We start from the raw sequence: 25,621 nt of genomic DNA, 5'->3' as shown, positions 1-25,621 counted from the left end.
TTCTGTTTTGTGGCTGATTGCTTCTCTATTGGTCTGCTATAATGCGGCTCCAACCTGATTATAGGATGTCTTCCCTCATGGCTTGTATATCTTGAGCTTCCTCTCCTCCTTCACAATGCACTATCACAATCTCTTACTCTTTGAGCTACGGCTGGTTCACATCCCAAATGAGTCATTGACTGTTGCACTACAACACTGGACTCCCTATGAGGCCGCCTTTGGGCGAAAGCCTTCTGTTGCCCATTTTTGTGTGTTTGGATGTGATACATACGTACATGCCGAAGAATAAGTGGAGGAAGTTAGCTGCCAAGTCAAATTGGCATATCTTTGTTGGCACCAACAATGTTATCAAGGAGTATTATCTAATGACAATTTGGGCAAGGTGGTGGTGAGCTGGGATGTTATGTTTTATGAGGATGTTTTCTCTTTTGTGGGATCAAACCGTGGCATCTCCCCTAGGATGGTATTTCCATTGGTGGATCTTGTTCTTCACCTTTGGATACCCCTCCCCCGCTATCAGAACTAGCGATGGAAGTGTATGAAATTGCTGTAATAGACTGCACAACACAGGAAAGTGAGAGAGACTGCAAAGATAGAGAAGAGCATTGCAAAGAAAGAACTTACAAGAATGCTGCGGAAATGGAATCCATACACCAAGGCATGAGATAGTTGAATACAACAGTAAGTCACGAGTTGAGTGGGCACTAACACCGGTTCCGTCTCTCCAATAGGACCTCAAAGTAAGAGAGTATGTTGATGATGTGTTGTAGGAGGAGAGAGCCTGGCTATAAATATCCAAAGATCTAGGTTAGGCCGGTGAGCCTTTGAAGGGTCAAGAAATGCAATTGGCCAACCAAATTGTTTAATAACTAGTCACCCATTAAATAAGGCTAAATAATTGGCACCCATAATCCATCAATCCACTCTGGAAAAGAATCACTCAACCCATTGAAACACAACAAGACTCACACATGGGCTGATTAATCTGCGTACACCCTCTCTTAGATCATGGGTTATTTGGTACAATGCAATGATACAATGATAATGACTCATCATAGTGCATACAAGAATGGACCATGGATACCTAAGTAGTGGGTGATCAAGGTACCACCAAAGTGTCTCGGAGAAAGTTTGATGTCGATGTTGATTATACCAGCTCTTGAAAATAGAGAAGAATTATAAAATATGTTTGTCAAAGAATGCATATGCAGTAGCATACGTGACCATCCTGTTAGTAATGCCTTCGACTTTTGTCTATAGCAGTTATGGAGCTTCTATAGCCACATAGCATCTAAAAAAAGAAATTGCCTTGGCACATAAAAGGCAAGTGATTTGGTTTTTGTGAGTGCCAACTTGCACATACTTGGTAAGAGCATAATTGCTAAAGCGGATCCTTTTGTAGAGTGCAAAGAGTAGTGGATAGAAGAGCCACAAGAGCATCATCAGGATGAGGATGATGAGGATCATAGTGATGATCTTGATGAGGAGGATTCTGAGTGATACTTTCAGCTTTGGCATGATTGATGGCCCATTTTGATATGTATATGCTCCATGTATTTTGGGCCTTGACATGTATGATATGCCATTTTGTCATTTGGATTTGCTTTAGCCGTTTGTCTTTTTGACTTTGTCAGAGTAGATTGTCTATTTTAGTCTCTAGTCTTAGTGCTCAGTATTTTGTGGTTAAGTGGCTAGCCACATCCACTGGCCCTTGGGCTTTTATTTACATGTTAAATCTTTGTAGTATGTACTTATTGAAAATTTGATCATCAATGGCAAATGTTAACTTGTCACATGAGTCATGACATATGTACTTGGTATTGTCTACAATTTATGGACTTTATTATTCAACATTAATCAACTTGCCTTGGGGGTGGTCCGTTGGGATATTTGTATCGTGTTATTAGTATGTATTGTGTGATTGCTCAAGTTACATCTTTCTATGTTACTTTGATGTTGCATATTCTTATTTCAAACAAAGTTAAGTACAAAATTTGTTAATCTTTAAGGATATTTTGAGTTTTTTTAATGTTGTCGTGGTCCCTCATTGCCATCCCCTATTTTCAGCAATCTCTATTACATCCCTATCCTTGTCACCATCCCCATCCCACGTCTTTTGTGACTATATATAGAAGCGAAGTCTGTGGTGGGTATGCAGCTGATGTGTGCCCAATAGGCTATGGAGGATGAAGTTCCATATGAGAGAGAGAGAGAGAGAGAGTCAATAATGTCCATGGGAGGCCGAACTTGACCCATGGGACATAGATGGTTCCATTTACATTCCACTTTGGGTCATCGCCATATATGCAAGAGTTAAAAAGAAAAGGCAAAATTTGAGATCCTAAAAAACTCTTATGACTCATAAGAGTTGCCACTACATTACAAATGATCCATTAGCCAAGAGAGAGAAGAACTAAAGTCTTGTCCCTTTGTTAGGGACTTTCATAAGGAATTCTGTAATGATAGCTTTCCCTCCTCTGTAAATGGCCCACTTCCCTTCCTTCTTAGCTTCTCTAACTTTGCTAACTTCTATTGCTCTTCTCTTGAGTTGGAGTGGTGTCAGTTCATCTGATATCCATACTGATGTCCTTGCTAATGACTTGGTTTGCTTCATGACCTTTATATTCTCTTCCAGATCAAAATACTCAACTCTTGCCTCCTTTTCCTTCACTTCAATGAACATTAAATCTCCCAACTCCACAAATGGGACAATCTTTCCTACTAGTTCCTAGAGTACATCTGTGCTAAGAATATAATTTCCTTGCTCTTCTTGAGGAAGTATGGCTCTGTCCCACCTGAGATGGAGGCCACCGATCCTAATGTATCTCTGATTCCTTACAGCCCTTGCCTTTTCCTTGTTGATAAAACTTCTTTTGTGAACTTTACTGGTGGTGGAGATGGGGTTGTTATCTCAACTGGTGGCATAGTTTCCAAAAACGGTGTTTTGGAGTTGTCGAAATGGAACAATTGTTTTTGGCCATTTCCATTTCTTGGAAATGGTGTTTTGAGTAGGTGTTGGAAAATGACAGCCAACTATGGAGGAGAGGGAAGAGAGACAATGAGAGTGTGCTAAAGCAAAAGAGTAGAGTGTAGTTGCTAAATTGAAAGAATGAGAATGAAAGGTACAAGATAGTTCTAAGATAGATCTAGCTCTAACTCAAATAGAGTTATTTGACTCTAACTCTAACTCTAAGAGTGGTGACACAACTTATAACTTTAGTTGCGTTTATACTAAGAAATGAAAAACAACTAAAGACTTAAACATTGGGCACTGCCCATAGAATTGACAAATTCTAACACCCCCTGCAGTGCCAACGTGGTAAAGTACAGGAATGATCAATCACCAAAGGTTGCGAAAAGGCTCAAACTTCTCATGAAGTAGTGCCTTGGTGAAAATGTTTGCTACATTTTCCTATGTAGTAACATACATCAAGCTGATCTTTTCTACATAGCATCTCTCTTTGACATAATGGTAATGCGCCTCAATATGTTTCATGCAAGCATGAAATAGAGGATTTTGTGCCACTGCAATAGCACTCTGACTGTTAGAAAGAATGGGTGTAGGACCCTCCAATGGTAAATATAGATCAGCCAACAATTTGCTTAACCATACACATTCGACTGTTGCCGTGAAGGTTGCCTTGTACTCAACCTCACAGGACGAGGTAGCCACTGTAGGCTGTTTCTTGCTTAGCCATGAAATGTATGAACGGCCCAAAAGGAAATAGTGTCCAATAGTAGATTGCCTAGTGTCTGCATCACAAGCCCAATTTGAATCACTGTAAGCTTGTAATTGCAAGTCTCCCCACTAGGAAATAATTTTGCATGTGATTGAGTGCCTTGCAAGTATCTGACGAACTGCTTAACAACTTGTCAATGTATAGTCCGTGGGCTATACATATACTTGCTCACCTGAGTTACTGTATACTGAATCTCAGGGCGTGTGTTGCAAAGATAAATAAGACAGCCAATAGCCTTGGCTGTAAAATTGCAACAACAGACATCTCTTCACCATCATGCATAGATAGCTTAAACCTGGCTCCGTAGGAGTGCACATAGGTTTGCAATCTTGCATATTAAACAACTTATCGATATATTGTGATTGTGACATGATGATACCATGCTGATTTTGGGTGAATTGAATCCCCAAATAATAGTGTAAACAACCCATATCTGACATATCAAATGCATGTTTCAATTCAGCCTTGAAATCTGCAATTTTTACTTTTGAAGGTTCAGCGGCCCCCTGGCCCCCTTCATTCTTAATAGAGTGGGAGAAGTTGGATTGTTTTTGAACCCTTTGCTGGCCAAATATGCATTAATTTTAGAGTACCATGCATGAGGAGCTTGTGTGAGACCATAAAGAGCTTTCTTTAACTTGCATATCATGTGCTCGTTCCCCTTACCACAAACCTTGGAGGTTGTGACACACAAATATCCTCATGCAAATCCCCATTCAAGAATACAGTCTTAATGTCCAACTGATGTGCCTTCCAACCATAATTTCCAGCCATAGCAATTACACATCTCATCGTTCTCATACGGGATGTAGGAGCAAAAGTCTCTTCATAATCTATGCCCTTCTTCTATGCATAGCCTTTTGCTATCAACCATGCTTTGTACTTGTCCATGGTACCATCAACCTTGCGTTTGAGTTTAAAAACCCATTTTGTGCCAATGGCCTTCTTGCCAAGTGGTAAATCCACAAGATGCCATGTAGAGTTAGTGGCAATAGAGTCCAACTCATCGTGCACGGCTTGCATGCAATGTATAGCTTGTTGAGCTGCATCCAAGGAAGTAGGCTCATCATCATCATCCAATAGTGAGCTCATAAATACGTGTTGAGCTGAAGGAGCATCCATTTTACTCTCCTAAAGAGTACAACAAGTTCTTTGTAATGCTAGGCACAAACAAGACATCTAGAAGCATGAAGTCAAAACCATCTGCAGCAGTAATATTGACTGTCTCAATGCTACAAACATCATAACTACTGTTGTTTGCACATGTAACATGCTTCCGAGTAGGGATTGAATGCAAATAGGAAAATAAACACTTCCCAAAAGTGATGTGCTTTAAAGCTCCAATATCAAAATACCATGTTTGTTGCATTTCAGCAGCACTAAATATTGAACCAAGCATTGAAGAATCGTAACTGTAAGTCAGAAATGCATAGTTTTTCTCCACAAAGTTGGTTGAAGCATCACCATTAGTAGATTTGCGGGCTGATGTCTCTTCGATAGCGAAACCAGAGTTCTTTCTCTTCTCTTTGACTAATCTCTTACGACATTCATCAATATAGTGACTTGGCTTCTTGCAATAATGACATTTCTTCATCTTTTTAGACTTTTCTATGTCTTGGCCAGTTGTATTTGATGGCTATCCAACGTCACTCTTTTGCTGATTTTTTGCATTTTGCTTGACTTTTCCTTTGCATTTGAACTTGAAAGGCATAGTTACATCTCTTGAATGTAATGCAACATTCTTCCGAGTCTGTTCCTCTTGCAACATGAGGCCTTCCATCTACACAAATGTAAGGGGATGTTGCCATGTTACTCTTATGAACTTGACTTTTAAGTTTTGAGTTATCCGCGAAAATGATGTTACACTTTTGATTCAGGTTTCATGTGACATATCACATGTGGGTTGTTTTGTTTCAAATATTGTAAGTTATGTTGGGTGGTTTAAGATTACTTAATACTAAAGAATCTTGCAAGTTGTAGCTTGCAAAACTAATAACTATGTGAAATTGTGCAATGTGAATCATAGATCTTGGATTCTTGTATTAAAAGTTAAGATTGTTTAGTGACTCTTGTCTCTACTATGCTTAGTATGTGTGTGTGTGTACGCATTAAAATATATATTATTATTTATATCATAATTTATTGGTATATTTCGAAACACCATTTTCACAAAAATTTCAAATGGCGGAAACTCCAAAACTGTGTTTCTTCTAGTTTTCGAAACACATGGTAACTATGACTGGTGGTGTGGAAGCCACTTTTGTGTGTTGCTCCATCTTCATTTATTGTATTTGCAGTTGGAGCTCTCCTATTTGTTCATATTTCTTGGTTACTTTTTACTTAACATTGAGAAGCTTTGCTTGCAATTTCTTTATTTCTTGAAGGAGATACGAATACCATGCTGATGGTTTTGCGGGGGGTGGCAGTAGTGCAGGTGTAGATTGTGAAAGGGTGGACGAGAAGGATTTCCTTCGTTGCTCCATTTGGATGTGTCTAATAGAAGCGAGGGTTGTTGGAGAAGAGTATCGCCTCCAAGGGTGCTTCCCTTTTCCTTGGGAGGGGGGGATTTCTTTAGTTATGCTAGCCTTGTTGGCGATGGACAAGGAGAAAAGAAAAGAAATAGACAAAGTATAGAAACAGACAAAGAGACGGGGTGGGGAAGGGCTAGGGCGGGGCATGGCAAGGTGAGGGTAGGGATAGGGCGAGGGAGAGGGCGGACTCAGGTAGGGGGGCAAGGCAAAGGAAAGGTCATAGGGCAAGGTTAGGGTAGGGGCGGGGCGGGGCGGGTCAGGGTAGGGATAGGGTGGGGCGAGACAAGCAGAGGGACATGGTGGGGGCAGGGGTGGGATCAAGGCAAAGGTTACGGTGGGGGAGAGGGCGGGCTCAGGGTGGGGCAAGGTGGAGAGAGAGAAGAAAGAAAGAAAGTTATATTAACGTCTACGAGAGGCTAAGTTGGCCTGTGAGACCAAAATGTTACATACAAATGTTTGGAAAACTTTCCAGGTCCCAGTAAAGCTACCATCTAATGCTATGATAAACTAATTGAGTAGGTACAAAATGATATATAGGATGGATACAATTCATATGTGTTCCAAGTATGGTATGGAACTGCTCATGGAGCTTGGTCATCCTAAAATGTCCCGCATGGGTCTATCTAACGTCGAGAGGCTAAATCGGCAGGATAGGGCCCTTCAGTGGCGGCGTAGTATCCCTTGTATCCTTGACATGTGGCTCCTGTGGGGGCCGGGGCTGGGGCCGGTTGGGCGTGGGCGCATGGCTTTGCTTCTTGTCGTGGCTATGGCTCGCGGCCGCGAGGTTAGAAGGGCTGGTGGGGGCTCAGGGGTGGGGATGGTAGTTGGCTCTCGGTAGAATTCTGTGAGTAGGCGTTGGGTGGCTACTCGTCTTTGCTTCGAGCTCCGGAGGAGGTGGTCTCTGTGGTGCCGTATTTCCGAGAGAGAGAGAGAGAGAGAGAGAGAGAGTTATATTAACGTCTACGAAAGGCCAAGTTGGCTTATGAGACCAAAACGTTACATACAAAATGTTTGGGAAACTTTCTAGGTCCCAGTAAAGATTCCATCTAATGCTATGATAAACTAATTGAGTAGGTACAAAATGTGAGAGAGAGAGAGAGAGAGAGAGAGAGAGAGAGAGAGAGAGAGAGAGAGAGAGAGAGATGAAATGAAATGATATATTAACGTCTACAAAAGGCCAAAATGACCTATGAGACCATGAGCGTGACACGAAATATATGAAAAAGGAAAAGAGAAGATCTTACCTCTAAGAGGCAGTGTCTAATTTCATACAATGATTCTGGAAATGACATACATAAGTGAGAGAGATATATTGTGAGGAAGATCATGACACGGTCTATCAAAAAGCTCAAGGATCCGAAGTAAGACATGGTTTAGAAGTACGTGTGTGTGGCTTAGAGGCTGATCAAAAGCCAACGTGGCTCGGAGGCACTAGGCACATGATGAGAGGTGAAATACATAGGTATAGCTTTCGGGATCAACTCAGCGGTCATGCAGGAAGTGGTTACAATCCCCTCTTGAAATATAGCTCCTAATAGAATCATAAAAGGAAAGTATAAATCATTTTGGATAAAAATTTGGAAAGAGTACTCCACACAGTAAGTGTTTGGAGAGGTCTTAACACATGCATGGGCATGGCCAGTGTCTAATTCCAGCATCTTTGTTGCGTCTTTCGTCATCTAAAAGAATGGCATATCTTCATATTTCATCTCTCGAGCCATCTTGAGAGTTGTTACGATTTCATGGATCAGGTAGGCGGCATGTGGGCAGCTCAACAGGTCAGGCAGGTTGTTCATCTGATGTGGAGAGTCAGCTGTCTTTCACAGCCGCCAGATGAAATGCGTGACGTTTGATGGGCAGACAGGAGGCAGATGAAACACATGATGGACAGATTGTGGCGGCACAGTTGGCGTAGCAGATTGTCAAACGGCAGCTGTGGGGCAGGTGATGGGGCACATCTGACCAGGGCGCACGATCGGTATGACTGACGTGAATGACAAGTGTAGAACACGGGCATAGACAGGAAGTGCAGTATTTCCTCCTCCAGACGTTGTGCAGTGAACAGATAGTGGCAAACATGCACAATGGGCACATGAAGCGGACCAGCAGAATATTGGGCAGCTGTGGGTGAAGCTAGAGTTGAACTTGGCTCTGATACCACTGTTGGGTATGGAGCTGATGTGTGCCTAGTAGGCTATGAAGGATGAAGTTCCATGGTGGAGAGAGAGAGAGAGAGAGAGAGAGAGAGAGAGAGAGAGAGAGAGAGAGTTATATTAACACCTACAAAAGGCCAAGTTGGCCTATGAGACCAAAAGGTTACATACAAAATGTTTGGGAAGTTTTCCAAGTCCCAGTAAAGCTACTATCTAGTGTTATGGTGAGCTAGGTGAGTAGGTACAAAATGGTATACAGACTCGATACAATCTAGATGCACTTTAAGTGCAGTGTGGAACTGCTCATGGAGCGTGGTCATCTTAAGATGTTCCGCATGGGCCTGTCTAGCATGGAGAGACTGAAGTGGCGGGGTATGGCTCCCCGGTGGTGTTGTAGTATTATCCGTTGTATCTGTAGGTGATGTCTCCTGCAGGGGCATGTGCCTGCTAGTTACAAAATGGTATACAGGCTGGGTACAATTCATATGTGTTCCAAGTATGGTGTGGAATTGCTCATGGAGCTTGGTCATCCTAAAATGTCCCGTATGGGTCTATCTAACATCGAGAGGTTGAATCGGCAGGGTAGGGCCCTTCGGTGGCAGTGTAGTATCCCTTGTATCCTGGACATATGCCTCATGCGGGGGCGGGGGACCGGTTGGGTGTAGGCGCCGGGCTTTACTTCTTGCCGTAGCCATGGCTAGGGTGGTCCGTCGCTGTCGGGAAGTTAGTGGGGCTGGTGGGGGCTTAGGGGTGGGGATGGTAGCTGGCTCTCGATAGAATTCTGTTAGCACGCGTTGGGCGGCTCCTTGTCTTTGCTCCGAGGTCCGGAGGAGGTGGTCTTCGTGGCGCCGTATTTCGAGCAGGAAGAGCCCAAGGCATCTCTGGTCCTTGAAATCCATCACTTTGGAGAGTGGCTCGAATCCTTCTTTGAATAGGCAGTGGAAGCGTCCTCGGATTTCGTAGTACGGTGGGCACCTCCATATGTAGTGTTCTTCTATCTCCGGCTCGAGCTGGCAGATTTGACAGATCCAATCTTCTAGGGGGAGGAGGTGGGCCTTGTATCTACCTGTCTCGATCCGTAGTTGGTGTGAAGATGTATGGATTTGTTCGATGGGGCTTGTAACTCCATAGGACAATTGTGTGTCCATGTAGCTTGGGCGGGTAATGAAGCCGTTTGTGGATATGTGCAAGAAGTGCTCCTGGTAGAAAGCCTTCTTTGTCCCTAGGTCTTCTGTAGGAGTCACCCCATGTCTTAACCATGTGTAGCTAAATGATGTCCATTTTGATGATGCGGTTCACTTCCTCCCGTCTGAGCTCCAGGTGAGGGCAGTCTAGGCTGTATTATAGTGGGGGGAGGTGGTCCATGTGTAGGCCGTGTGGCCACAGCTAGGTCTCTGTTTGGGCATGCCAGCATTCAGTGTCCCCTTGCAGTGCTAGTTGTTTGGATGACTGTAGTGCGAGTCTGGGGTATCGATGCCGTGGCAAGTCCCATAGTCGATGCAAGAAGACCACTGTTTGGAAGAGGGCCTCAACTACGATGGGCGTGCCCCCATCTCTGATCTGATGATCTTGTGTGGCATAGAGGGCTTGCTCCGCATCATCCGTGAGATCATAAGTACTAGGGGTCTCTCCATCTGCTCCCATCCCTCATAGATGGCCTCTTCTTGAGGCAATGGCTGGTCCTGTGTGGCCCTCCTTGTGTGGTAGAGACTGGATCCCCGTACAAGAGTGCTGATGTGATTAGAGTGTCAAACAGCCAGAGCTTTGTATGAGGCTCCTGGAATTGTATGCGAGCGCATTGGTTCTCCATGGATCCGAGGGCTGGATAGCCTCGTGTCAATCTATCTTTAGTTGCCTTTATCAAAGTGAATCTTGGTCCTAAAAATGTAATCCCCAGATAGACGTATCTTTGGACCACTTCCATGATTTCCCCGCCGTATGTGAAGGGGGATACTGACGGTGGAATCCATTGGGTTGAAGTGTTGAACACCATGACTTTGGTCTTCCCCAGGTTCACGGTGTGGTCTTTATCCTAGCAAAAAGCTTAGAGTGCCTTGAATTGGCGATGTAGCCCTTCGGGCGTGCTAGAGATGAGAACTATGTCGTTTGTATATAGTAAGATGGGTATCAGTATCCCTCCTAGGCTAGATTCCTCCCCTCCCAATCCATCCATGTACTCTGATATCTCATCAATGTAGAGACCAAATAAAGTAGGTGAGAGTGGACATCCTTGTTTAACTCTAATGGTGCTGGTTATCTCCTTTAACAGCCCCCTTGGTGTTTGGACTTGGCCCATGACCGATTCGTATAGTGCGGGTATCCCCCAACGCATTTTGGGTGGGACCTCCTATTCTTGTAGTCTCTGCATGAGCTTGGCTCGTGGTACCATGTCGAAGGCCTTGCGGAAGTCCACGAAGGAGGAGTATATCCGCCTCTTGTGTGCCCTGCCGTCCTCTATAATGGCTCTAAGTGTGAGGATATGGTCAAGAGTGGAGTACCCCCTCCTGAACGTTGCTTGTTTAGTCGCTCGATGCTGGTGTTGCTCTGCCCACTTGCTCAGCTCATGGTCCAGGATGGATCCATAGATCTTGGCCAGTGCATGGCCAACCATGACTGTTCGGTAGTTCGTGGGGGCCATGGGATCTCCAGCCTTCAGGATAGGTATTATGGTGTTGGCCGATCGGCTGGTAGGGACTCCCTGATATAAGGCTCTATTGAACATGTGGGCTAGAAGGGGTGCAAGTACGTCCCAGGCATGGGTTAGGTGCTCTGCTACTAAGCCCTAATGGTCTTGGGCTTGGCCATTTTGTAGTTTCTCAATGGCGCCCTGAACCCACTCTGTGCTAAAGAATGTAGATGACTCGGGTTTGCTCCCTGGTGGTCGGGGCAGTGGGGGTTTCTCGGGTATTTGATACAGTGAGGTCACATATGCATGCCATGTGTCCGGGGAGGTAATGGGTGTCTTAAGCACGGGGCTCTTGGAATGCCTTCCACGCCTCCTTGCTGTCATGTCCCCAGAATAGCTGGTAGAATTCGCGTTCCACTTTGGATAGGTAGGCCCGTTTCTTCCTTCGTATGAGGCGACGGAAGATCAGGCATGCTTGTTTGTGCGTGTGTACTCCCCGTGCTTCGTCCTGTTGAAGACAAAGCCGGGTTTCCTTGCACTCTGCGTCGTACCAGCTATTCTGTGAGACATTCTTGTCCGGGGATGTGTGGGGGAAGTACTTGGCTGCCGAGGTGTGGAGTGTTATCGCGAGTTGTGTTGTGATCTCCTCCAAGGGCGAGTAAGGGTTCATTTCTTGCGGGCTTCAATAGAGGTGGTCGGAATAAGCGCTCACAGTTAACTTGGTGAAGTGGTACATGGGGAATCTTGGTAGGCTGCTTGCTAGGGGGGCTGGGTCATATCTACATGCGATGTCAAATTGCAGGTAGGCATGCTCGGTAGCCACTGTGAGCGGGTGGGGTGATATTCTGAAGGACTGGATGTCAGGGATAAGTGATAGGGGCCCGAGTATGTAATCCACTATGCTTGCTCCCAGTTTCTGTGTAGGTGCTCTTGGTGCCCCTCATTTGTTGCAATTAGCCGCATGCTTATGTGGAAAGCATGTGAGGGTGTCCGATCCCGGCCATCTGTCTAGCACATTTAGGATGGCTAATCCTTGCGCGCCCCCTAGCGCCAATAGGTGGTCACCATACTCGGTGCATTCAACTGTATCTTGTGATGTATGGTTGAGCCCTATCTCCTCCGGTGCTATCTCTTTGTATATGTGGTCTTTGCTCTCGAAAAAGGGAGTTTGTCTCTGTGTTGTGCGGGCATTGAAGTCTCCGGCCAACATGGCATCCGCCAAGTTGGAGTAGTGCATGATGTCCTCGTACAGTGGTAGGTATGGTGACTCCTCCTTCTGTGGGGCGTAGGGGGAGTGTGTTGGGGGAAGTAGCACATTGCCATGTAGATGTCTCGAGGGCGATTTGTGTATCCGGATCCACATGAACCGGGCCTCCTCATCTTTCCGCATGACTTGCACCATGGGCTGTAACTCATCCCTGTATAGCACTGCGACTCCTCGGGACCCTCGGGTCCCTTCTTTTGTTCGGGGCTCTAGGGTGGCATGTTGTCTCCCATTTGTATCCCCTTACTTTAGGTAGGTGTGTGCATGGGCTCTGGTGGGTTTCTGTGTATAGGATGATATCCTTGTCGGTGAAGGTCTCTTGGAATAGTCCTACGTCTGTCTTCATAGCTCCATTGCAGCTCCATACTGCAACCCTCAGGCGGGTCTCATAGGCCGCGCCCCGTCATTGGCATTTTTCTGTGATGATGACATGGCCATCTCGGTATATTGCCCATTTCCTGGCTTTGCGTGCTTCTAGGATTTGTGGCATGCATTCCTTACGGTGTGCTACCTGTGCGGATGTGAGGTCATCCTCTAGATAGACCTTTTTCCCTTTTAGTGCTGTCCTTTTAGAGAGGAAGACTCGTCGGGATTCCAGGTTGGCGAATTTGAGGATGAGAGGTCGGCTTTTGGTGAGGTCTTTCCCTATGCGCCATGCGTTCTCCACTATTGTGGGGTCCTCAACTCCCAGCTTTTCACATATCTTCTTGGCGTTTGCCAGGGGGCTGTCACCCTCCGTCCATCCTACCACCCGGATGTGGAGCGCTCTAAGTTTTCTCCTTTTCTCCTCCTCCAATGCTGCATTCACAAATTCCTCCTTCTTTGTTGGTGCCTTCTTCGCTACTTCAATCCACTTGGAGTTTTCGACCACCTCGGCTTGTCCTTGTTTCACTATGTTTGCCCATGTGTTGAGCTCCTTTGTCATGTGTGTCTTCAGCTCGTAGATCTCGGTTAGCACCTTTGTGGGCGTTGTTTCGGTAATTTCCCCTTCCTCCTTCTTGAGGAGTTCAAGCTGGTTTTTGTAGCCATCAAGTTCGTGCCTCAGCTCTTCAATCACCCTATTTCTCTCTTGGAGGGATGTTTCAATGTCCACCTTCCAAGAGGTGAAGTGTGCTGTAATCTCTGCATATATATATATATATATATATATATATAGAGAGAGAGAGAGAGAGAGAGAGAGAGAGAGAGAGAGAGAGAGAGATGTACTTTTAGACATAATAATGCGTGTTCACACACGGGGATAAATAAATCTAACAGTCTGGTTCTCATTTGTGCAACATTTTCATTGGTTCATTACTATCAGACTCCAAGCCTTTAGGCAGTCTCACTGACTGACTAGAACAGTGCAGGGGTGGTAGAGATATCAGTTCTGCCCAATGGGTTTAGCCTAATAAGTTGATGGTGTTAGGATTGGGCAGAGGAATGTTTCTATGAGATGTTTGTATTTCTTGTGTCATGTTGTTGCAGGTTGAATCTATGTAAGCATTTCAATTTTCAGTTTCAGCATATCATGCTTATAAGCTCCTTAGAAGGTATATGCTGTTCTAGTCTAATCTCTCTTGAGCTGAGATTATGCTGGTGCCCCATTTCTTATCTCCTATTAAGCATTTTGTCTTTTTCTCTATCACAAAATGGAAGTGGGATCTTTTAAGCTTATGACAGCTTCTTTTGCTGTTCTCTGTCACAATGGAACACCAACTTAGTATTCTGCTTTTCATTTTCTCAATAAGTTTGTATTCTGCTCATGTTTTCTTTTATTAGCATGTATCCTGTGTAGATCTTCTCATATTTTGGTTGTTGAAGTATATGTTAAGGATATGAGCAGGGAAATAAGTGGCTTCACCTGCTTAAAACTTCCTAAGAAAACTATAATTCTGGTTTGTGGCACAGCGGGACAGCAAAGCCATTTCAGATCCAAGATGTCTTTAGGGTTGATCCCGATAATGGAGCTGAGGAGTTGCCAACATTGATTGATAAAAAGGTTTAATTCATTTCTACTCAAATTTGGAACAATTTTGGACATAGTATAGGATGAGACTAAGAATCCAATCTAACTGTCTATCTTGCGTTTAACATACATCAAAAGAAGTCACAAGTTTATCTCTTTTTGTGTGTATTGATCTAATGTTGTGTCCTTGATACACCTGACATCAATATCTGATGGTCTGAGTTTGCACTTGCAGGATAATATCTTTGTTATGTCCAACCGCAAGTCCAAATATCCTGTGCTTCAGCTTGATTTAAGGTGTTAAATTAGAATTCACATCATAGCCATGATGACCATGGTTTTTCAATATTCAGCACTTCTATTTGATGGTTTTACAGTACCTTTTTCATTGGACTTAATGAGCACTGCATAGTCAATATCTGATCTGTTATTGGGTGGTGACGTTGCAGGTTTATTTCAGACATGGTGGTGGTGATAGTCTCAGCAACTGTGGGGGGGATAATTTTTGCCTGTCTTGGCCAGCCAGTAAGTGTTAATTGCAATATGTGGCTTGCAGATTTTTGCCTTGTGCGTGTGCATGCTTTTCTCCACCCGGGTTGGGGGGGGGCATGTAGAGGAAATTGGTCAGTACTTTCATTTTTGATTTTGTGCATGTGCATGTGTGTGCGGATGTGCATGTGTAGAATTGTGTTCAAGAGTATAACCAAAAATCCCGTCCAATGGATGACCGGTCATGATCTTCCGGACTTTGTAGGGTCGCCTGCCTTATGGATGGGTTGTTATGGTATTGCTTTTGCAACTGGGATTTATCATCATGGTGGTAGTCAAATTTTCACATAATAATAATAATCAAGAAAAAGGGATTGAGGCCTTTTGAGTAGCCCTCATCCCACTCAAACCACTCATTTGACAACCCACTTAATCAAAATCTGATAATTCACAACAAGTTAGCCCTTCGTTAATATATCGGCCTATGTGATTATAGTCGGCCTACTATAATAAAAAGTTGGCCCCAATTGTCAGTTAATTGACCCCCATAGAGAATCAAATTTATAAATAAATTGATGGCTTAAGATGGCCTCGTAAATAAATTGACCAAATTTGAGGAGATGGGCCTATTCGGCTTAGTTGATGGCCTCGTGAGGCCTTTTTAAATGCTTGTTCAACTAATTGTGGATATGATGGTGGCCAATTCAATAAAGGAGGAACACGATAAGGGTAGTAGACCCCTCTCGAGTGAATGATGTAAATGTTTACAGGGAATAGGCAGATCAATCTCCAAATGGTATCAAGCCTAGAGCCTTGCAAAAGTTTTCAAACCTTTCTCTAGAGAGAGATTTTGTAAACACATTTGCCAAGTTGTCATGTGTAGGGACATAAACCAAGTCAATTTCCCTTGAATGGAGCGTGTCTTTGACATAACGATAATGCACCTCAATGTGCTTAGTGCGAGCATGAAAAACTGGATTCTTGCAACTACCATGGCACTTTGATTGTTGGTATAGATAGGAGTGGCTGATTGCTTTGCCACACTAAGATTGACCAAAAGGCGTTTGAGCCATACGCATTCCAATGTAGCTGTAAATGCTGCCTTGTATTTAGCTTCACAGCTAGATGTGGCCACCGTAGACTGCTTCTTGCTCATCCAAGAAATACATGAATCACCAAGAATAAAACAATTACCACTACTAGACACCTATGTGTCAAAACAACTAGGCCAATCACTGTTTGTGAATGCATTCAAGTAAAGAGAAGTGTCTTTAGATTAAAAAATGGCCAATGTTTGAGTGCCTTTGAGATAATGCAAGAAGCGACTTCTGTAGGCGATGTTGCAAACGAGGCGATGACTGTTGGACTAGCGACGGCCAGCAGTCGCGACTAGGTCAGGTGGCGTGACGGTCGGGCTGCACGAGTGACAAGCCATCATGCGATATGACTGCACGGACGATCGGCAGGTCAACGGTTCAATATTTTTTTAAAAAAATTGAAAATTTTCAGTCTGATTTACCTCCTCTCGTTTGGGTGTTCGTGCGCACAAGCACAGGGTGCAAATCTGGGCAGATTTAGGCCTAGAAATTTGGGGCTTTTCCTGAATCTGGGGATCTTAACGCAAAATTGGACAATTTGACTCAGAAATTGCAAAGTCGATGCACATTTGCCCAGGAATTTTGGGGCTTTTCACATTTTAGTGAAATTCTTTCAATTTCACTGAAATTAGTGCACGCAGGACTTGGAAAATTTGGGGATTTGTCCAGATTTGATGTGACCAAGATGCAACAATAATATTTGTCTCGGAAATTGCAGGAATTTGTGACATTTTGTCCCCGAGATTTGGGGCTTTTAATGTATATGCGCAAAGTGGGCTGAAATTTACCTAATTTCTCGACATTGATGCACATTGGACCCCGTGCAATTTGGAGCTTTTGCAGTTTGGGCAAAATCTGTGCAACATTTGGGCATTTTATGTACTTGCAGGTTGAATTCCGCACAATTTGGACATCAACAGTTGGTAAAATTTGGGGGTTTTGCTGAAATTGCTCTATTTTGGCAGATGTGTGTTTGATGCTTTGAGCACAAAATTTTTTGGGCTTTTGACCGTTCGTGTCAAATTTTATGTCCGTGGGTACATGTACAACAGAAATTGCAGCTGAAATTTTGGGATTCCTCATGTAATGTGATGCATATGCCCTTGGAACAACTGTAATAGGTTGGATAATGCTGTAGCACATGGTTTGGTGCTTCTGAAAATTTAATTACAGATTTGAAATCTATCCTTCTGCATGGTCATTTATTGCTGATTGGTACTTGTTTGTACCTTGGTCACTTGGGTGACAGTTTGGGCCTGCATTTGCTGGTTTTTTGGTCACATTTGGGCTGAAAATCATGGCTGGCAGCAATGACAGCAGTAATCTGATGCACATAAAGAAGCTTGAAGGCGCACATAACTTTGCAGTTTGGCAAAAGCAGTGCTACAATATCCTGTTACAAAAGAAGCAAGCAAAGCTGACTAAAACCAAAGGGGCAAAGCCCGCGGATATGGATAAGGATGATTGGGATGAGTTAAATGAGATTGCATGCTCAACCATGGAGCTATCGATTTCTGATGCGTTGCTGTTCAACATTGAAGGTTTGGATTCTGCATATACTATATGGACTAGACTGGAAGAACTATATGCACAAAAGAGTGCTGCAAGCAAAGTGTATTGGCTGAAAAGGCTTATGGATTTGCATATGAAAGAGAGTACATGAATGTCTACTCAATTGAGTGAGTTTAACTCCATTTTCAACCAGTTGGTTGCCTCGAAGTTCATGATTGATGAGGAATTTAAGGCTACTTTCTTTCTTTTCACTCTACCAGAGAGCTGGGATACATTCAGGACTGCTATGAGCAATTCTAATGTGATCCTTTTGTATGTTGATATAGAGAGTGCTCTACTCATGGAAGAGATGAATCGGCATAACAATGCATCCAGTAAGTCTTCTACTGCTTTGCATACTAGGGGCAGATCACATCAAAAGGGAAAATATAATGGCAAGGGACGCAGCAAATCACATGGCAAAGATGTTGAATGCCATCATTGTGGCAAGAAGGGTCACTTTAAATGTGACTGTTACAAATGGAAGAAAGAGAAAGGAAAAGGCAAGAAGACATATGATAGCAAGGAAGAGAAGGGCAGTCAGTCTAAGAAGAGTAGTGTAAAAATTAAAGAGGTGAATGTAGTCACTCATGACAGTGACAGTTGGAATGACGTACTGTTTGTCTCTTCACACTTTGTTGCACATGCTTTACTTGCAGATACAGATGATGACATGTATACCTGGATTCTCGATTCAGGTGCTTCCTTTCATGTCACTCCTCATTGTGAGTGGTTTTCCGTCTATACAGGGGGTCGACATGGTGTTGTCCATCTTGGGGACAACTATGCATGTGAGATTGCAGGTATTAGCAGTGTGCAGTTACAGGTTGCATCGTCGAGGTGGAGACACGCAGTCCAGTGCACTGCGCCCGTGTATATATCTGCATATCTTTGTATTCAGCATTCTTTATACAGCAGATCTTCATCGTCCACTGTCTCTTTCTCTCTCTTCTCTCTCTGTGTTCTCTCTCTCTCAGTCCTACGCTTCCGCACCGCTGCACTGTGCAGTCCGACTGCACCAGGCCACCTGCTGCCCTGTGCTGATCTGATCTCTAACAGAAGCGTGGTCGGGCAAGCCACCTTCATATGCTCATTTGAAAGTGTTTGGTTGCGAGGCTTTTGTGCACATTTGTAAAGAAAAATACAACAAACTTAAGCCAAAGCCCTGCAAATGCATTTTCCTAGGATATGATGACGAAGGTGAAATGGGGTATAGATTGTGGGATCTCGAGAAAAGGAAAGTAGTACGCAGCAATGACGTTATCTTCCGGGAAGATCACATGCATAAACAACTCGAAAAGACTCAGGAGGTCCGTAGGGTTGTATTTCGGGAAGAAATACCTTTTGGAAGCAAAATGTGCCCGCTGTACAGCAGCAAACACCTGCTGTAAATGAACTTGTGAATACAGAAAATGATTCTGGAAATGATCAGCCAGCTATTGCAAATAGCCCATGAAAATGAGCCATTACATGTGCAGGAACAGCCAGGATAGGAAGCTGTTAATGCTGATTTGCAGGCTGAAATGCCAAAACAGCATGCTGAAAATGGAAATTTGCAGCAACAACCAGCAAACAATGACCATTGGGTTAGGAGATCGTCTAGGGCTACTAGACAACCTGACATGTTTGTTTTTGGTGCAAATAATGTGGCTGATTATGTCATGTTGATAGATTGTGGTGAACCGTCTTGCTTCAAGGAAGCAATGGACAGACAAAATAGTAAGAAATGGTATAAAGCCATGCTGTCAGAGATGGAATCTCTTGAAAAAAATTGCACTTGAGACTTGGTGCAGTTGCCTAAAGGGCAAAAAACCCTTCCATGCAAATGGGTTTAGAAGATGGTCACTTCTGGTTCCTCACCAAAGTACAAAGCAAGATTGGTTGCAAAGGGGTACAAGCAGGAGCATGAAATTGACTTTGATGAGATTTTCTCTCCTGTAGTCAAGATGACTACATTGAGAATCATTTTGGGCTTGGTTGCAGTAGAGGATATGGAGCTCATACAGGTGGATGTAAAGACTGCGTTTTCACATGGTGATCTGCATGAAGACATATATATGTAGCAGCTTGAAGGGTTTGTTGAACAAGGGAAGAAAAAATGGTATGTAAATTCAAAAGGAGTTTGTATGGGCTGAAACAAGCACCAAGAGAATGTATCATAAGTTTGATACATTCATGCAGTCCCAAGGCTTTCATAGAAGTCAAGTGGATCACTGCTTGTATACGAATAAGGCAGCAGATGGCAGCCTGATTATCTTGGTTTTGTATGTTGATGACATGCTGATTGTTGGTGGGGATACTCATGCCTTGGATTTATTGAAGCACAGTCATGGTAGATTTGACATGAAGGATCTTGGTGATGCAAATCACATTCTTGGCATGCGAATTCTCAAAGATAGATCGAAAGGCTTACTCTATCTCTCTTAGTAGGAGTATATTCCAAAGTTTTGTAGCGTTTCAATATGGAGGGGGGGAAAGCAATTGGGGTTGCATTGCCTCCATATGTGAAACTTAGTGCAGAGGACAGTCCTTCATCTGATGATGAGAAGGCTGAAATGGCCAAGATACCATATACTTCAGCTGTTGGCAGTTTGATGTACGCTATGGTTGCTACACGTCCTGACATTGCCTTTGCAGTGGGAGTGGTTAGCAGATACATGGGAACCCCTGGCAAGAAGCATTGGGATGCAGTGAAATGTATTATGAGATATCTCAAAGGCACAAAGGAGTCGTGCATCTGCTTTGGAAAGCAAAAGGCATTTGCTGTTGGCTTTACGGATGTAGACTATGCTGGTCATGCGGACTGCAGGAAGTCCACTTCTGGGTATGTGTTTACTTTCACAGGAGGAGCAGTCTCTTTAATCTCCAGGCTACAAAAGTGTGTTGCATTGTCTACTACAGAGGCAGAGTATGTGGATGCCACTGAGGCATGCAAGGAGGCTTTATGGCTTTCACGTCTGGTTGGAGAGCTTGGCATCTCATAGTTACCTGCTCTCCATTGTGATAGTTAGAGTTCTATCATGCTAGCACGGAATCCTGTCTTTCATGCAGAGACAAAGCACATACAGGTGAAGTACCACTTTATTAGAGATGTACTTGACAGCAAGAGCATTGCGCTTGTCAAAGTGGATACAGATGATAACCCTGCAGACCTTCTCACAAAGGTTCTTCCAGTAGAGCGGTTTGCTCATTGCCGACAGATGATGGGAGTTGGATAGATTATACATTTCAGCTTTGTATATACCTAGACTTAGCTGATCCTTTTCTCCTCTTAAGGCACATTGCCTTTAGGTGGGAGGTTGTTGGGAATAAAGGCCTCGTGCCTTTTAAATGTGCTTGGGTGTGAATACACCCTTAGCACTTGTACTTACACATATATGTCTATCTAGAAACCTAAAGGTACACACTTGTCATTGTATGTGAAAATGTGCTCACTCTCTACTCTGCTCTCTCTCACTGCGCATAGCGACATTCTGTCTCGATCTCCGTGCCTAACCGGTCCCTACATATCCCAAGTTTGGAGATAGCTCTTTTTCTCTTATTTGTTGCAGAAATTGTAGGTTTGAGTCATAGACAACATGGAGGGAGTTGTTAGCCTGCTCTTATTCAGTCTCAGACTGTCATCTCCTGGTTGTGAGCTCCTGTCAGAGTCTGACAGGAGACAGAGGAGCTCTGTCAGTGTGTTTTCAGGCTGCCTTAGTATGTATGCAGCCCTGGGCATTTTACAGCCCAGTTCTGGGCTGTTTTTGGGGTGACTGCCCATTATTTTGGGCAGTCGGACCAGTTCTGGTCAGTCGGACCAGAACTGGCCAGTCGGACCAGATCTGGCCAGTCGGACCAGATCTGGCCAGGTCGGCCAGTTTAGCTGGTCGGCCAGTTTTCTGGCTGGGGGCTATTTATAGCTGCCCCCCCAGTCAGTCCAGCATTCATCTCTTTCATGCTCTGCAGGTTCAGCACTGCTCCCTCCGTCTCCGTCTCCGGCATTGGTGCTGCCTCTGCTTCCAGTCTGTCCCGGTTCCCTCACTGACGCTCCGGGCTGCGTGCAGGGACTGTTCTGTCCATTCCAGTGTATTCAGCATTCATCTCAGTCAGTGCAGATTTTCTTCCTTCATTCTCTGCTTCATCTCTCCTCTCCTCTGTGTTCGTGTTCTTCTTTCGCTGCGCACTCTCACATGGTATCATCGCCTGATTGAGAGCACGGAGGACGCGAGAAATACCTTACTGCTGCTGTTCACAGTCCCACAACAGCCAGGCGATTCCTTCAGGAGGCTGCCAACAGGTCTACACCAGCCAGGCGACTGCATCAGAAGGCTGTACAGCCTGCGTTTGCTGTACACAGGGGCTGCCACGTCATCCAGTGACGCAGCAAACCTGCGTTTGCTGCCAGGCGACCTCCTCTGCTGCAGGGCGACCCTCCTACAGCCTGCGTTTTGCTGTTTTGCAGGTCGCTTCTACCCTGGCTGCTCCTCTCCTGTAGGCGACCTCTGTCTGGGCAAGTTCCCGGTGCTGGTGGTCTCGTTTCTGGTGTTCGCCATCAGATCTATTTGCGTTTTGCAGATCCAGGTGGCTGTAGGCACTTTCTGCCTGCATCTTGGTGGTTGGTGACCACACTGTTGGTCCTATTTCGTCAGCGGCACAATTTTCTTTGGTATTTTGCAGATTGGAAGATGTCTTACCAGTTTTCAGGCTTTGAAGACTCAGAGGATGAGCTTCTTTCTCATCATTCCTCTGAGCGGAGGCGGGACTATCGTGAAGTTCGACAACGGGATGACCCTCCTCGCACTCGGCCTTCTTCAGTCCATGCATCTCAGAGGGTTCCATCTACTGCGAAGGTTTCTTCAGTGAAGACTGCATCTACTGTGCGGATGCCTTCTCTGATTCCCTCTATCCAGGTGCCGATTCTCCCTTCCTTTCCGAAGGAAGACAAGTTGGATGGTTCCAACTATTCCCTATGGTCATGCAAGGTGGCTTGCATCCTTGATACCTTTGATCTGTGGGATCTTGTTTCTTCGCCCATCGACCGACCCCCCGTGGATTCGTCCGATGGCACCTCTATGGACCGTGCAGCCTTATGGGATCGGCTCAACTCTCGAGCCCGTTCCTTTCTTTTTATGAGTCTCCATGATTCTGTTCTTGTACATGTTCACAGGTTAAAGACCGCGGCGGAAGTATGGACAAAGCTTGCGTCTTTGTATCAGCACAAGACATTTGCCCACAAGATTTCCCTGGAGAAGAAGTTGCGGATGCTCAGTCTTGATGGTTCTTCTTCCATGAAGGAGCACATCACGAAGATGGAGGATATGCGAGGCGAGCTTGCCTCTCTTGGTCGTCTGATATCGTCTGAGGATATGGCGATGATTCTGTTGACTCAGCTGCCATCACCCCGCTATGATGTCTTCTACACCAGCCTCATCACCACGAGAACCCGTGAGACTCTCCTATGGGAGGAGCTTTCCCCGCTTGTCTTGGAGCATGACGAGCGACTCAAAGAGGTGGGAGCCAGTGGCTCCACCAAGGTATTTACGGCTGCCACAGGTGGTGGCAAGAAGAAGAAACAAAAGAAGGAGAAGTCCAAGGACAAGAAGGAGGAAGATAAGAAGGATGCGAAGGAGAAGAAGCCCAAGTGTCCCCATTGTGGGAAGGGCACTCATCCCGAGGAGAAGTGTTGGCAGAAGTATCCCCATTTGAAGCCTAAGGAGAAGGACTCGAAGGCAGCCCCAGCCACAACAGAATCTGCGTTTGTGCATCTCTTTGTTGAGGAAGACACTGCCCTAGCTTCTACCACTCCGGAGAAGCCTTGGCTTGTCGACAGTGGCGCATCTTCACATATGACCTTCCGTCAGGATTGGCTTCAGGATCTTCGTTCCAGAGGGGGTACAGTCACCATTGGTGACAATTCTACAGTTCCTGTTCATGGAGTGGGGACTTTACCTATGTTTTCTGACAGGCGGTCTTCCTCCGCCAAAGTGCTCTATGTGCCTGATTTGGGTTTTAACCTATTATCTGTGCATGGTCTTACTCAGTTAGGTACCCGCGTTATTTTTACTCAGGATGCAGTCACAGTGGAGGATGCTTCTACAGGTGATGCCCTTTGGACAGGTACACAGGAGGGTGGGCTTTATACGCTCACAGCCTTGGCTGCGCGGACTTCCCATGAGCTTGGGCTACTCTGGCATGCTCGGTATGGTCATTTGAACCTTGATTCTCTTCGCCGGGCTTCTAGGAGGAAGATGGTGGAGGGACTTCCTGATTTCCCTCCTCTTCACACTTTGTGCCCTAGCTGCTTGAGGGGCAAGCAGCACAGGCAGCCTCACCCGCAGGTTGCTTCTAGGAGGGCTACTTCACCGCTTGAGTTGGTCCATACCGACCTTTGCGGACCTATGGGCACGGCCTCCCTTGGGAAGGCCAAGTATTTGATGCTGATTGTGGACGACTTTAGTCGTTATGTGTGGCCTTATTTCTTGGAGTACAAGAGCGAGGCGTACTCCCGTTTCTGTGAGTGGCAGGTGTTTGTGGAGACCCAAACCACTTCCAAAGTCCGTGGTGTTCGAGCTGATCACGGTGGAGAGTTCACTTCTCACCTTTTCTCTCAGTTTTGCAGGGATCATGGTATTCGGGTGGAGTATTCCCATCCGAACACACCATCAGAGAATGGTGTGGTGGAGCGTGCGAATCGGACCATGATTGAGATGGCCCGATCTATGCTGGAGCATAGGAGTCTTCCTCATTTCCTTTGGGGTGAGGCGGTGGCTACAGCGGTGCATATACGCAACCGCTCTCCGACTTCGGCGTTACAGGACATGACTCCATATGAGGCTTTCTTTGGGAAGAAGCCTTCCGTGTCCCATTTTCGCATCTTTGGGTGCGATGCGTTTGTCCATGTGGACAAGAAGAAGAGGAAGACGAAGTTCGACTCTAAGTCGAGAAAGCTTATCTTCGTTGGTTATAGTACGACCACGAAGGGATATCGGCTCTACGACCCGACGACGCGGCAGGTTGAGGTGAGCAGGGATGTGATCTTTGATGAGGCTTCGGCCTCTGAGGATCCGATTGATGGTTCTATTTCCGATGTTTCTTCATCATCGACGGACCCCCCCCCACCTTCTCTCCCTTCACTTCCTTCCAGGATCACCCTTAGCACCCCCCCTACTCCTCCTCCTCCTTCGGCTTCCCTTTCCCCTTTGGTGGATGTGCCTTCGTCTTCTACGAGCTCTTCTACCGCCTCTTCGGGATCTTCACGGGATATACAGCCTTCTTCAGATGCGGAGGATTTACCTTCACTCGGTGAGGGGGAGTCCCTCTCCGATTTGGGTGCTTTACAGGTTCCAGCGACCCCCCGGTCTCCCTCACAGAAGGAGTCTCTTAGGATTCCTTTATGGTATCGCCAGCTCATGCAGGATTCAAGTGTTACACACTTTCCTGCCTCTTCTACAGGTCCTCGTCGATCAGCCCGTTTACAGGCCCAGCGGGACAGTTCACTATGTGTGAACTATGCTCTTATGTCACAGATTCTTCAGGATTCTGAGCCTTCCACAGTGGAGGAGGCTCTTGCACAGGATATTTGGAGACAGGCTATGCAGGCCGAGCTCGACTCCATCGAGCGAAACCATACGTGGGAGCTTGTACCGCGTCCCGCGAAACGGAAGGTGATTGGTGTGAAATGGGTCTTTAAGACCAAATATCTTGCAGATGGCTCCTTGGACAAGCATAAAGCTAGGCTTGTTGCCAAGGGTTTTGCCCAGCGTGCAGGGTTGGATTACTTTGAGACTTTTGCTCCTACAGCTAGGATGTCCACCATCCGAGTGCTTTTGGCTCTTGCTGCACATCACCGTTGGCCTGTCTATCAGATGGACGTCAAGTCTGCTTTTCTGAATGGCGTTCTTGAGGAGGAGATTTATGTTTCACAGCCTCCTGGTTTTCTTGTGCAGGGGAAGGAGGATCATGTCTACAGGCTGCGGAAGGCTCTTTATGGCCTAAAGCAGGCTCCTCGTGCTTGGTACCAGCGGATTGACCGCTTCTTTCTACAGAGTGGTTTTGCACGCTCCGCTTATGATCCCAACCTCTACTTCCGGGTTGTGGATTCTCTTTCGGTGTTTCTCATCTTGTATGTGGATGATCTTATTATTACAGGGAGCCACACTCAGCAGGTGGAGCATACACGGTCCATTCTACAGCAGGAGTTTGACATGACGGATCTAGGGATCCTTCACTTCTTTCTAGGT

General features: G+C 45.4%; 1 protein-coding gene across 6 annotated transcripts in view; it reads left to right on the top strand.

Moving 5' to 3' along the window:
* The window catches only part of LOC148020437 (K(+) efflux antiporter 5-like), a 178,845-nt gene that overhangs the window by 53,438 nt on the left and 99,786 nt on the right, over positions 1-25,621 (top strand). For all 6 annotated transcript variants that reach the window (XM_087700745.1, XM_087700744.1, XM_087700743.1 and 3 more), the window contains exons 4-6: positions 14,205-14,295; positions 14,498-14,559; positions 14,712-14,787. In XM_087700745.1, the coding sequence (XP_087556871.1) occupies positions 14,205-14,295; positions 14,498-14,559; positions 14,712-14,787 (229 nt within the window). The remainder of the gene's footprint in view (positions 1-14,204; positions 14,296-14,497; positions 14,560-14,711; positions 14,788-25,621) is intronic.

This window comes from Lygodium microphyllum, chromosome 19, assembly GCF_053477565.2.
Source record: "Lygodium microphyllum isolate KBCC chromosome 19, Lygodium_microphyllum_v1.1.10, whole genome shotgun sequence".
Taxonomy (NCBI): Eukaryota; Viridiplantae; Streptophyta; class Polypodiopsida; order Schizaeales; family Lygodiaceae; genus Lygodium; species Lygodium microphyllum.
Note: the sequence above shows the minus strand (reverse complement) of the source record. Positions and strands in the feature narration are given on the sequence as shown.